The following is a 13801-nucleotide window of genomic DNA, read 5'->3' as shown; positions in this document are numbered from 1 at the left end:
TTGTTAGAAACATCCTTAATATGAGCACTCTCATGTGGGGTAGTGCCTTTGCTGTTTGCAGTACGCAGAGCTCACTGACTTGTCAGATTGAGCACTCTGCCAAGGTACATTCGGGCCTGGTTTAAATCTGGCATTGGAAAACTTTATATTTCATTGCTATCTGGTTCGGCCTCATTTCATCTGTGCCGCGCTGATAAGTCCGCAAAGGACGAAACAATTCCGTCCGCGGATTGAGAACTGTGACATCCTCAATAGATTTTTTCATCATCCACGATGACATATCTGCGCTCTCTGGCCGACCTCAACACTTTGCCACAGCACTTCACCAGCAAAGCGACCCATCCGTTAGTACTGAATTGCGTATTAGGAATTACAGACGTGTTGCTTTGCTGGAGGTTTGCTGTGGCAACGTCGCGTCGAGATTGACTGGAGAGCGCAGTTACGGAGTGGTTGATGTTGGGAAGAATCTGTACAGGGCTAAATGCTGTTGCTTACCCTGTATTCAGCCTTAATTCCCGTAGCTATGCAGAAGACGTTACTTCAGTAACGTCTGGCGCTAGCCAGGGTCCACACAGCTTTAATTTGGCGTTTGTATGTTTGTGTGTGTGTTTGTGTCACGCCTGGCGCTATCCCGTATCTGTCCCGTACCGTACCGTACCATCAAACACAGCTGGCCAGATACAGCTGGCCAAAATATTCAAATAGGGCTTTCAAACGCAAGATCATAACGTGAAGCAACTTGGAAGAATGAGTATGAATGCGAAGTTATTATTATTATTATTAGACACAATCTCATAGCATGTGACAAGCATAGCTAATGCAGGGACAGAATCCCCTGAGACAAGGGCATTGAGCCAGCCACGGCAATAGTAAGCTAGGAAAACAAAGCAAATATTAATTAAAGCAAAAAAAATGAATGGAAAATTACAAAGAAAAACGATTAACGGAAGTGAGCACAATCAAAATTCGTGCATCACCCAGGTATTCGAGAATGTTCTTCGATAATAATTATTGCGTCTAGTTCAGTTGCGATAGTAGATCTTTAAACTGACCAATAGAAGAACAAGTTTTCAGACCGTATGGTAATGCTAACCAATGAGAGTAACCGGAAAGTGTATGGGGGAATGCATGTAGGGCGATAGTGCGATGCGGGTTCGAATCCCAGGTTATGCCTGAAAAAAAATAGGAGAATTGAAAAATGTATAACATCCTTATGTTTGTTTTGCCTTTTTTATTTTTTTTATATATACTATGTGCACATCCCTACAAAGTAATAGGGGTAATAAAAGAGACAAAGACAACAAAGGAGTAGTAGGTGCTACAAGAGCTGTGCTGGCCAGGCGCAGTGCACTCCTCCGACCATTTCGGTCTCGGAATCGACATGGACTGTGCGGGCCAAGGGGGCATACTATGAATGATAGACTTATGGGAGCATCTGAGAATGCAACAGAAATGAGAAAGAGAATATCAGAAATTACACAAATGCAAATAATATAGGTTGATCATGCTTCAGCTTACGTAGGTCCCTGACAGAGAGAGAGAGAGAGAGAGAGAGAGAGAGAGAGAGAGAGAGAGAGAGAGAGAGAGAGAGAGAGAGAGAGAGAGAGAGAGAGAGAGAGAGAGAGAGTGAGAGTGAGAGAGAGAGAGAGAGAGAGAGAGAGAGAGAGAGAGGGAGGGAGGGAGGGAGGGAGGGAGGGAGGGAGCGAGGGAGGGAGGGAGCGAGGGAGGGAGGGAGGGAGGGAGGGAGGGAGGGAGGGAGGGAGAGAGAGAGAGAGAGAAAGAGAGAGAGAGAGAGAATTATCGGTGGCGCTAGTTGTTGTCCGTTGCCCAAAGCCAGTGCTTGTGGCGCAAGTGCCTGTGAACATTCACTTTGAACGCCTGCATTTTCTTAACCTGGAGGTTGGCGAGCATCTCTGCTGGGAGGCTGTTCCACACTTCCACGAGGCAGAAGGGAAATGACCGGCGGATGTAGTTAGGGGCACTGTGTGGGAGGTCAAGCTTCCGGTAGGCAGGGTGGCGGCTGGCGTCGAGCTGCCGTCTAGTCTTGGGGTGAGGCCGTGGCGGTTCCGGAGGTGGAAACATTGCGGTGAGTTGCGCTGGGCCATCAGTGGAGCGTAGCTTGTACAGGTATGTGAGGCCAGCAACCGAGCGGCGTAGACTGAGGGAGTCCAGAAGGGTGATTGGGCCGATGATGTCCAGAGCCCTCCTCTGGACTCGATCTAGGTGATCGAGATGGGTCTGGCAGGCGCCCATCCAGACCAATGGGGCATACTCCAGGACTGGGCGTACGAAACCTTTGTACATTGCCAGGCGGCCGCCCCGAGGCAGGACGTGGGCAGCTCGTCGGAGAAAGCCCAGTCGTTGGCTTGCACGGACTGCGACATTGTGGAGGTGGTTGCGGAATGACAGCTTGGCATCAAATGAGACTCCCAGGAGTTTAAGGGTCTCAGTCTTTGCAACTGGGGTACCTCCAAACGTTACAGGGTCCAGCGCTGGGGTTTCTGATCTCGTGCTGATCACCAGTTGCTGCGATTTCTGTGGCTTGAAGCGGATGCGCCACGATTCTCCCCACAGGTAGAGGCGGTCGAGGGGCCCCTGGAGCCTGTGTCCGGGGTTTGCAGGGTCGTCAGTTGGTAGCACGAGATGGTACAGTGTAGTATCATCGGCGTACGTGCTCAGCTTAGTGCCTGGTGTTAGGCACTGGTCGATGTCACAGACGTAAAGGAGGAAGAGCGTGGGGCCAAGTATGCTACCTTGTGGCATACCAGCTGTGATTGCAAGCGGTGTTGATGCTTGTCCGTGTATAACCACTTTGAGCTGGCGATTCGAGAGGTAATTCGTGAGCCACTGCAATAATTTCCCTCCAAGGCCGATTTGTGCTGCCTTGTGGATCACCCCTGCATGTGACACACGGTCAAATGCACCGGCGATATCCACTGCTATCACCTGGGCATGGCCCCCAGCAGCAACTGTGCGGACCCATTCATTGTGCAGCGCCGTGAGGACATCAGCAGTGCCCCGGTTCGGACGGAAACCATACTGGGTGTCAGGAAGTGCAGAGTGTCTCTCCAAGTAGTTGGTGATTTGACTGTTGACAATAGCCTCCATGACCTTGGATAGAACGGATAAGAGAGAGACTGGGCGATAGTTGGCTGGTGCGTAGGTCATCAAGGCGGTAAACGGTGCCGTATTACCCTCGACCGTACCTGTCCCGTATCTGTCCCGTACCGTACCATCCAAGACGGCTGGCCACAATGCATATTCAAATAGGACTTTCAAATGCAAGATCATAACGTGAAGCAACTTGGAAGAATAGATGATATGCCAAATAACGTGCAACTAGACTTGAGAGGGCATTGCAGAGTAGTTGCATACAAAGTTCAAAGTTGTACGGTTACCTGTGACTGGTATTCCTGTAGAGCTCAGGGCCTACCGTGCTCTCACATTGTAGTAGAATGTGTATGCAACTTGTGTGCGGTGCCCTCTCAAGTCTAGTTGCACGTTATTTGGCATATCATCTATTAGTATGTATGCGAAGTGTATCGGGGGATGCATGCAGGGCGATAGTGCGGGTTCGAATCCCAGGTTATGTTTTTTTTAAGCAGAAATTTATAAGAATAAATAACATCTCTATTTGAACAAACGGCGAGGAGACAACAATTTGATAACCGCAATCAGTAATACAAGCTGGATCGACATTTGTGTACACTGTATTCATGTATTGTAAAACTGTGGAGACAGTGTGCAATAAAACGATGAAAATGTGAAGAACTTGTGTTTTCTCTACACAATTTCTTCACATTTTCATCGTTTTATTGCACATTGTCTCCACAGTTTTACAATACATGAATACAGTGTACACAAATGTCGATCCAGCTTGTATTACTGATTGCGGTTAACATCTCTATGCTTTTTTTTGTCTAGGCCATCAAGGCAAAAAAGAATAGCGTAGGGCCCTGGGCTTCCAAGCTCTCTCGTTTATTTTATTTCAAATTGATATAATTTATTTTATTTTAAACTGAACCAAGGAAAACGGTGGGGCACAAGTTATGAGCTAGAGTCCACCAACCAAACACGGTTTTGAACAGTCAAACGTGCACAGGGTAGCACCAGACCGACAAGGAGTACTGAGACATTCCACGGCAAGGCAGTGAGCTTGAGCACCAACCGCTAGCCCTAATGAACATCAATATTTTTAGTTACACATTTTCTATTATTTCACCGGCACCTCATGCTCCATGGCCAATTTGAACACAACAAAAGTGTCAGAGAGGGTTTTAGACATCCTATAGTTTCCAAGCAGGCTAGGCAGCGAAATAATATTATAATTTACATCAAGATGGATTACCTGAGCAGTTCTGTATCATCAGCTGACATTCGTCAACATCACTGCAGTGTGTCGTGTTCTCTGCATACGGCACGAATCCATGGCGACACCTGCAGCTAAAGGCGCCATCGGAGTTACGGCACGTCGTCGAAACGGCATCGCACACGCCCAGCTCACAATCGTCAATATCATAGCAATCTCGGCCGGACGCCCGTACCGCATTGCCGGTAAATCCTGCCGTGCACGCGCACGCATAGCTGCCATCCGTGTTAGCGCACTGCGTGTTGACGCCGCAGCCGTGAACGCCTAGAGAACACTCGTCAACGTCCGAGCATTGACGTAACCGCGGCGACGGAGACGCGGCTTGCGGCGGCTCGGACGCGGCAAGCGCGCGCGTGGCGTTGAAGCCGGTCAGGCACGGGCAGTCGTAGCTGCCGAGGGTGTTGGCGCAGCGCGTGTTGCTACCACAGCTGTTCGAGTCCCCGGCACATTCGTCCAGGTCTGTGCAAGCACCGGTGGCCAGGTTCTGTGTAAAGCCGTCGCGACACGGACACGTGTAGCTGCCCGGTGAGTTCTGACAGTACGTTAGTCTTAAGTCACAGCCATGCGTTTCACTGTTGCATTCGTCAACATCTGCGTTGGAGATAATGCGAAAAAAATACAGACAGATGCTTGCACAAACATACGCACGATTACACATGCATGCGGACTCGAATACACATGCATACGCACGCGAATACATGTGTATATGAATGCGAATACATGTGCATACGCACACGAATACATATGCATTCGAACACACGTGCATACGCACACGAATACACGTGCATACGCACACGAATACACGTGTATGCGCACACGAATACACGCGCATATGCATGCGAATACATGCGCATACGCACACGAACAGATGTGCATATGCATACGTATATGTTGGACTCAGTAGAGCGTCCAGCCCCTATATGATGTCCAACCCCTATATAGAGTCCATTGGTCCAAAATCCACTGTACAGAGTCCAAACTTGGAATCAACTGTGAGCTCAAAGTTTAGATGGACATCACTCCCTGTATAGAGTCCAGCCAATTGGCTTCACCCCTATATAGAGTCCATTGGTCCAAAATCAAATGTATGGAGTCCAAACTTTGAAATCAACTATAAGGAGTCTTTATGTGGACAACACTCCCTGTATAAAGTCCAGCCAATTAGGCATCCCCTATCCAGAGTTCGAAATTAGACATAGGATCTGCTGTAAGCAGTGAATATTAACCAGAAAACGGCCTCTCCCTTTAATCCTTTACATCATTTACTTCTCAAGATATAAAATAAGTATTGAGGTGCCGCTGCAGCCATTTCATTACATGAAAAACCCTACAAACACCATCCTCAAATCAAGTGGTCTCTTCGCAGACGCTGCAAATTACAATATCTCAATTATGTAGTGTTGCCAAATTATTGTGCACGCACACACACACATGCACACACCCACACAACGCCAAGAAAATACCTAGAAAAAACCAATAATCGAAAGAGAATAATGGAGAGCCAAGGATTAATTATTTGTTTTCAAATTATTGTGCGCGCGCGCACACACACACACGCACGCACACACACGCACGCACACACACACAAATTTATACAACGCCAAGAAAACACCAAGAAAAGAGTAGAGACACAATACACACGCAACTCCAACAGCCATGCAAACGTCCACCCATTTACACGTAAAGTCAAGAGGAATAACAAATAATTATACGAACCGAATGCATACGTGGGCGGATGCACGCACGTTTACATACATGTAGTAGTGTAAGAGAGTAACATAGTGCAGTAGTCAGCATAATACTAGCACATGCTGAGAGTGCAATAGCAAGCTTCACCATTGCTCATGGCCATGCAAATGTTCAGCAGCACTCAGTTCCGCAAGCTTCTGAAGATCAGCACACCTGCAACAAATAGATAGCACAAGGATACGCTTATTACCGTAATGATGCATGGGAGCACACAACTACCAAGTTCTCAACGAATGTGATGCTCAATGAAAATCCATCCACACAAAGACCTGTGAACAGGTGACGGTGGGGACAATAATCTATTAGTAATACGAGGAATAAGATCGTTTGTGCACACTCAAGACGCACAGACACACCGCCATACATGTAGTGTACACAGTGTTTCACTTCACTGCAACTAAATTGAAATGAGATGATTTAAACAATCTGTACAGCGTTGCAGTCAGTCAGTCTTCCCCAAGATGGAAATGCAATGATTTGTTGTCACGAGGCAGTTTCACTGACACAATGTCATGTTTGTGACATCAAAACGGTTACTTCATGGAATACGAGTACATGTATTAGCAAGAGTACATAACCCCCCAGAGTGTGCAACTCCCACATATCCTGTTGTCCCGACAGAATTTCAAGTTGACGTCATTATTTATGACGCAATGCTCCTTGCAGCAGTGATTTACAACATGTGTACGGGTGTCAACGCATCACACGTTTTTCTTTGCAATAATTTGTACAGGACCGATCGGCTTCGGTCAACCACAGGTTCCGGATTCGTCTGATAATCCGTGTACAGTGCGCATTGCATCATCAAAATGACGTCAACTTGAAATTCTGTCGGGACAGCACCCATAGTGGAGTTGCACACTCTGGGGGGTTATGTACTCTTGGTATTAGCTTGAGAGGCTTTTTCTTGTCATCGGCATACAAGAAATCCTCCTCCTCCTACTACTACTAGTACACTGGCACTGCGTTTGTGGATCCCATTGCATTTTGACATCATACTAGAGCCTAGTAGAGGAAGAGTGTCGTGGAGTTCACATAATTATCACAGGGATAAAAATACATTTCTCATGAAATAAAATAATAATTGATGATAGCTATACGATCGTATACGATTGATGCAAAGTCCTTGCAGTCCTTGAGGACTATTACGAAGTGGTTGATTACTTTTAGGGCATTCATTCAAGCAACATCAAACAAACGCGATACGATCCTTGAAAATGGAAAAAATTCAAGCATAACGACAGAACAGCAGACCAATCGAAACGAGAAAAGCTTCCTTACCTCAGTCATCGTCCTGCCATGTAGTTGGACAGCCTTTTGACACGGTGGTACAGGCAGCTCTTGTCCAGTAGAACAGGGTATCCTTGTGGCGTCGAACGAAAGAGAGTGTCAGTGTATCTGACTCGTCAGATTGGAACTGTGCTGAACTTTTCTCGTTCTCCGCTTTCTGCTTTCATCCCTCGCTCTGATGAAACCGTTCAAACGCCTTACTGGCAGCAATGGCCAGCCAGACGGGGGATCCTTGTGGCGTCGAACGAAAGAGAGTGTCAGTGTACCTGACTCGTCAGATTTGAACTGTGCTGAACTTTTCTCGTTCTGCAATTTCTGCTTTCATCCCGCGCATCGTTGAAACGTCTTCAGAGAACCACAAGACGCTTTCCAGATTTGATTTTGAACGTCTCCTTATCCTCCTTGGTTACCTCGAGACAGATTACTGTCAGCAACTACACAGCAGAACTGGCAGCCATGGCTGAAGTAAAGGAAGGAATGCGCTGCCATGAGGCAAGCAAAACTGAAAAGGTGTCTGTTCTCTTCTTTCGGGCACAACACACAGTACAGGACGGCGTGACTGGATAAACTGGACTCCTGGACCGTGAATAGGGGACTTGTAGAAAAAGTGTACTCCTTATAGGGGATTGCGCAGCAGGATGAAGCTGATCAAAACTGAGTGGACTCCTGGACTCTGTATAGTGGATTTTGGACCAATGGACTCCATATAGGGTGGTGGACATCATATAGTGCATGGACTCTATACTGAGTCCTACATATACATGTGCATACGCACACGTACACACTGGTAACGTTCTCAGAAACTTGGATTCCCTTACAAAATGTCATGACTGATACAGTCAGACCTCGCTTATCCGGTCGGTCCTCCTTTATCCGGTAACCTCCTGCGACAGCGCGTCCATGTTAGCGCGGTGCACTTCAGCGCGACCGCCTTAGCGCGAGGCATTTCAGCTCGGTGCCATTTCAGCGCCGTGTCTGGAAAGCGGCAATGATTTCAGCGCGAAATTTAAAGCGCAGGACACGTCAGCGCCAATTTCTTCAGCCCAGATTTTTTCCGTGGGAGAGGCACTTCAGCGCCGTACATGTTAAAGGGGAAGTTAAGGCTAAAATCAAATGTTCACCAGTTGTAGTCTTCGAGGTGCTGAGTCGAATGGTCTTGGTCCGAGGAAGCTGAGACGCTCCCTTCCTTCTTTTTTCCCAATCGAACTCGCGCACTTCCACCGAAACTGGGTGACTGCGCCCTACTAGATGTGGATTTGTATGCAAAATGTCACTAAAAGCGCCATGTCGTTCTTATAAAAGCACGGATGACCGCGATTGGCCCATATGTTTTAGTCTTTGGGACGCTTAGTCGACTGGTTTTGGTCCGAAAAGGCTGCGATGCAGCGTTCCTCCTTTTTTCCCAATCGAACATGGTTGAACAAGCGGTCACGTGCTCCTTCGTACACCAGTCACCTGGTCACCGTGCCTGCAGGGTAAAACTTACTAGCGTGTTTGACCTGTTTTGGGTGCAGTCCTGTAACTCGAGTTGAACTCGAGTTGAACCTTGGTGTGAAAGTTGTCGACGATTTTTGACCCGTAACTAGCGACCGCGATGTGGGAAATCAAATGTTGCTCGAAGCTCCTTCTTGAAATTTTGCTGATTTTCCATGGTCCTGAAAGGAATCTTTCGATACTACAGCTGAACAAATGAACGCAGGTAATTTTGACCGTGGAGTCGGTGTGGACTGTACTACACCTGTCAAAATTTCAAGCGCTGTCAAGAATAAACATGATAGGAAACGTCTTGGAGAGCGCATCGAAAGCGCTCTCTGATCGATGTTACTACTCGGAGGAGAAACGAAGACTGGGCGGCTCTGTCACCCCAGTCATACAGATGGATCGACGCTGGCATCAAGGAATCCAGAAACAAAGCAGCACCACAAGGTCCTGATGCTGAAGGATCACGTTCAAGCGATTGAGGAGTCACAACAAGGACGGTCGGTTCGATTGATCGCATGAACAAATTTGAAGCCCAGCGCCAAACGAAACTTCCCCAGGGAACGTTTGACTCCTGGCTTCAGAAGTAGCAGCTTAATTTGAAGTCTGCAAAAAATTAATCTTCTCTCTCTCTCTCTCTCTCTCTCTCTCTCTCTCTCTCTGTCCATCTCTCCATCTTTCTCTCCAAGTGTTGTTTGACCTGAAATAAGAATGACATTACGCATTTTGTGCACGCGCACATGTTGTCCAGGCGTCAGGGGCCCAGCCTCCCTGCCCATCCGACCCGCCACACACAACAACGAAACTGAACTGAGAGTTCTACATAATTTCTTGACAAGACGAGACGGACAGACAAGAAGACCGGACACGACGAGGTAAACTGAAAACTGAAGAAAAAGACTAACATTTATGGCAGCATACGAGCATGCGCGCAACAAAACACAACGTATGACAATGACGTAACCGTTACTTGGATCATGTACAAACTATACATGCAACCAAAACAAGTCAAAGCAGAACGCAAAACAAACCAAAATAAACGAAAGGACCACAACAAAAAGAGCCATGAAAAGTCTTTCTACCGATACACAACATATTCCCCACCAAAGACCTTTTCAGGGTTCTACGAGGACTGCGAACACTGTGCCCTACGAGTATACGCCGCAAGCGTACTAATCAAGCTAACTACAAGAGGCAACAAATAAACAAATAAACGATCGACACGCCAACAAAACTACAACGAAAGTCAACATCCGACCAGGGACAAACAAATCAAACTCAAACAAATCGAGCAAACCGAACTACCAAACTCGAACTAACAAACAAATCGAGCAAACCAAACCACTCAAAACAAATCGAATCAAACTAGTCAACAAATCACAGCAGGAGCACCTTCTAAACTCCGCGTCACACTCACATGGGGTTATTTGCTCACGATGCGTTTTCCTTCGCACCGTCCTTGTCGTAGGAACCAGCCACTCATCGCAGACGTTTATCGGACTTCGTCTACCCTCAGCGCATTCAGCTCCAACGACTTCCGTCGCACCAACCTCCGAGTCGTCGTCTTCACCAGCCACCTCGCGGGACGTCCCTGCCCTCAGCGCATTCAACTCCGACGGACCAGCCACTCCTCGCAGATGTTCATCCATTTCATCTGCCCTCAGCGCATTCAGCTCCGACGAGCCAGCCACTCCTCGCAGACGTTTCCTCGCTCAGCGCCTTCAGCTCAGACGACGTCGTTTCGGTGATTTGTTCACGATGCGTTTTCCTTCGCACCGGAGTTCCTTCCAGTTCCTCGTCTCCCTGACAATCCTGGCGTGATCGCCAAATTTTGTGCACGCGCACATGTTGTCCAGGCGTCAGGGGCCCAGCCTCCCTGCCCATCCGACCCGCCACACACAACAACGAAACTGAACTGAGAGTTCTACATAATTTCTTGACAAGACGAGACGGACAGACAAGAAGACCGGACACGACGAGGTAAACTGAAAACTGAAGAAAAAGACTAACATTTATGGCAGCATACGAGCATGCGCGCAACAAAACACAACGTATGACAATGACGTAACCGTTACTTGGATCATGTACAAACTATACATGCAACCAAAACAAGTCGAAGCAGAACGCAAAACAAACCAAAATAAACGAAAGGACCACAACAAAAAGAGCCATGAAAAGTCTTTCTACCGATACACAACAACGCAAGTCCTGGGGAATTGTATTAGCTGCATTTTGACATATTATATATATGGGCCACAACCAGCTAAAACATGTCTCTTAGAGTGAAATTTTTCAAATTTTGTTTTCCTCCAGAAAACAGTTCTTGGGACCTTACTTGACCTCTTGAAGGTGATACAGGGCAGAAAAGTAGTCTACAAGTGCTCGAAACACCGCTTTCAAAATATGTACTTTGAAATAGAAAATGACAGTTTTCGCGCAGTCTGACACGAAGAGACAAACTATTACACTGTACTTAGTGGCTTTTGTGGCAGAGCACAATACAACGGAACTAAAGATGTTGACACAGACTTGAGCATGTCAACGACATCAGTTCAAAGGCATGGCCCAAGTTCTTCCTGGAAAGCACCACGATGCTCTGGGAGGCGTTGCACTGGCATACTCTTTCGATTCTGGAAGTGACACTTTCGATCGTCGCCTGCGCTTTCGAGACTGCGTCAGACGACTCATGCGAGCTGAATGGCAAGTAACGTCGTAAGGCAGCCGGTTCGCCGCGTAATGATTATGTACTCGCCCACAACTTGTGCCTCTTCGCTACTGGAGACGACGGGGACGATTCAGCTTCGCTGTCGACATCAACATCACTGAGATCCCAACAAATTGTCAGCGTCGCTCTGCAGACCCGCCGCCACGGACTTGCTGACACTTGACCAAATCTGGGCCATGCACAGTGATAGTCTGGCCCTGCGAGCTGCTCTAGTGTCACTAGATACGAACATTGTCAGTCTTTGCTCGCCAGCTACTTGAACTAGACCACCAAACAAGTAAAGTGTTTGATCAAAATTTGAGAAGGTGATCGCCACATCATGAACGAAGACGACGTGTAGAGTGAACGCGCTCGAAAAAAACATTTCTTTTCATTTCGTCATTTCTCAACGTTTTTTACGAAACCCCAAAGACATGTTTTAGCTGATCGTGGCCCATATCATATAATGGGATCCATATAAGTGGGTATACCCAGGATCCATATATGGTCACGCGGTACAAACCTCTATCTGAAGGCCACCTGCTACTAAAGACCGCTTTTGCTGGCACCAAGGGGTGGTCGTTAGTCACAGGTTTTACTGTCTTAGTGACTATCAATGACTATTGACAACTTGCATGGGGTATTACCACTGCCATGTACACCAGTCGCCCTATAAAAGACACAGTATTTTCGCGGATAGGCCACAATTTTCCTTAATTTTCCTATGCAAGCTAACTCTCAAAAATGCACAGAAACGGCAGTGGTGGTGAGGCCCGAGCAGCTCGTCCGACCGTGGGTCTCGGAGTCAACACTGGGCAGACGCACCACATCTCATACTATGTAAGCATTACGCGTCAAAGCAGACAAAAGTTTCAGAACGCCGAAGCTGTGAACCGCCCAACGATACACAGCACACTGGCTCTCGCCACTTTCCGAGCGAAGAGGTAGCGGAGTGATTAACCTGTGTGAAACGTTACTGAAAACAATCTTCAACATTGCCAGCAAGATATGTACATACAAGACGTACAGTCATCCACGGACATGAACTTGGTTATCACAAACTTAACCCTCTCAGTGCCACGGGCGACTTTAGTCGCCCAGACTGAGTATGTGAGTACAAATAAATTCGTATCTCCACTTCTACACACAGGAGAGTTACAAACGACCACTCTACGTCTTCAGGAAGACCTTGGCTATCGACTCATCACAACGTTTTGTGTCCGTGAGGATAGATATCGCCAGGGCGAAGCCTGAAGCGCGCGCGCTCGGACAAACAATTGTCGCGTGTAGAAAACATGACGTATGCGCATCGCGGGTTTCTCTATTCATAGCCAGCAATCGCATGTCACCACGTACATTGAAAATCAACATAATTTTGCGAATCGACCTTTTTTCAGGATCACTTTTCAACGAGGACGAAGCAAAGTCGGCCGAACGAAGCCTAGAGGAAGAAAATCACCCTCTCCACTTCACCATCATGATACTGACATAGATACGAGATGAAACAACTAAAAAATCTACAAGAAAACTGTACGGCCATCATCGCGCTGACTTTGGTCTGACTTTGGTCTGAGAATTTCTATCACGATCAAAAATGTACGAGGAGTACTCAAAAATACGCCACAGACGTACCTTTATCGCTCTCTACTCCTTTTCCAAGGCACAAAGGTCGACTCTCCACTTTCAAACCATGTCCCAGACATACCAGTGGTCATTTTCAGCTGCTCCACGAGCGCAGGAAAGGTTCACCAAGGGGCGCAGAGCAGCATTCATTCCAGAAAACGAGCTAAAATACGAGTGAGACTGCATGCCTGAGTACATGAGTACATGTATGAGTACATGCAGAAAATAGTCAATTTCAGCGTTTCTGCTCCAAACAGCAAACTAGCTTCGACTAGAAACAAAGATTACACCAAAGGATCAAACAACAACCATTTTCTGCAGTTTTTTTGCAGATGGCTTCCTTGTGCTTGGCCCAGCATGCCAAAAATCACACCTCGGCGGAGTACAAAAATTACAACTCTCAGATGTCCTCGATTGCTGGCCATGTCTTTCGCGGCAACCCATGCGTTTTGGGAATCAAAACATCGATATTTTCAGTGGCTTTCAGGCCAACTTTGTCCGAATTTCGTGCGTTGAAATTTGACTGCACTGCGATCGATCGCGCGCGTGAGAAAGTGCAGATGCTACGAAAATGCAGAAAACGGACT

At 47.2% G+C, this 13801-nt stretch overlaps 1 protein-coding gene and 1 long non-coding RNA gene across 2 annotated transcripts in view; both read right to left on the bottom strand.

The window, feature by feature from the left end:
- Nucleotides 1-4319: 4319 nt before the first annotated feature.
- The window catches only part of LOC135810334 (fibrillin-3-like), a 64969-nt gene continuing 55487 nt past the window's right edge, over nucleotides 4320-13801 (bottom strand). The window contains exon 31 of the mRNA XM_065323822.1: nucleotides 4320-4960. Coding sequence (XP_065179894.1) covers nucleotides 4335-4960 — 626 coding nt within the window. The 3' untranslated portion in view covers nucleotides 4320-4334. The remainder of the gene's footprint in view (nucleotides 4961-13801) is intronic.
- LOC135810342 (uncharacterized) lies at nucleotides 5735-7949 on the bottom strand. Its single transcript, XR_010552317.1, has 2 exons — nucleotides 7400-7949; nucleotides 5735-6271 (listed from the first exon to the last, which is right to left on the bottom strand). It is a non-coding gene; the product is annotated as an uncharacterized LOC135810342 (long non-coding RNA).

Source organism: Sycon ciliatum, chromosome 2, assembly GCF_964019385.1.
Source record: "Sycon ciliatum chromosome 2, ocSycCili1.1, whole genome shotgun sequence".
NCBI classification, from domain to species: domain Eukaryota; kingdom Metazoa; phylum Porifera; class Calcarea; order Leucosolenida; family Sycettidae; genus Sycon; species Sycon ciliatum.
Note: the sequence above shows the minus strand (reverse complement) of the source record. Positions and strands in the feature narration are given on the sequence as shown.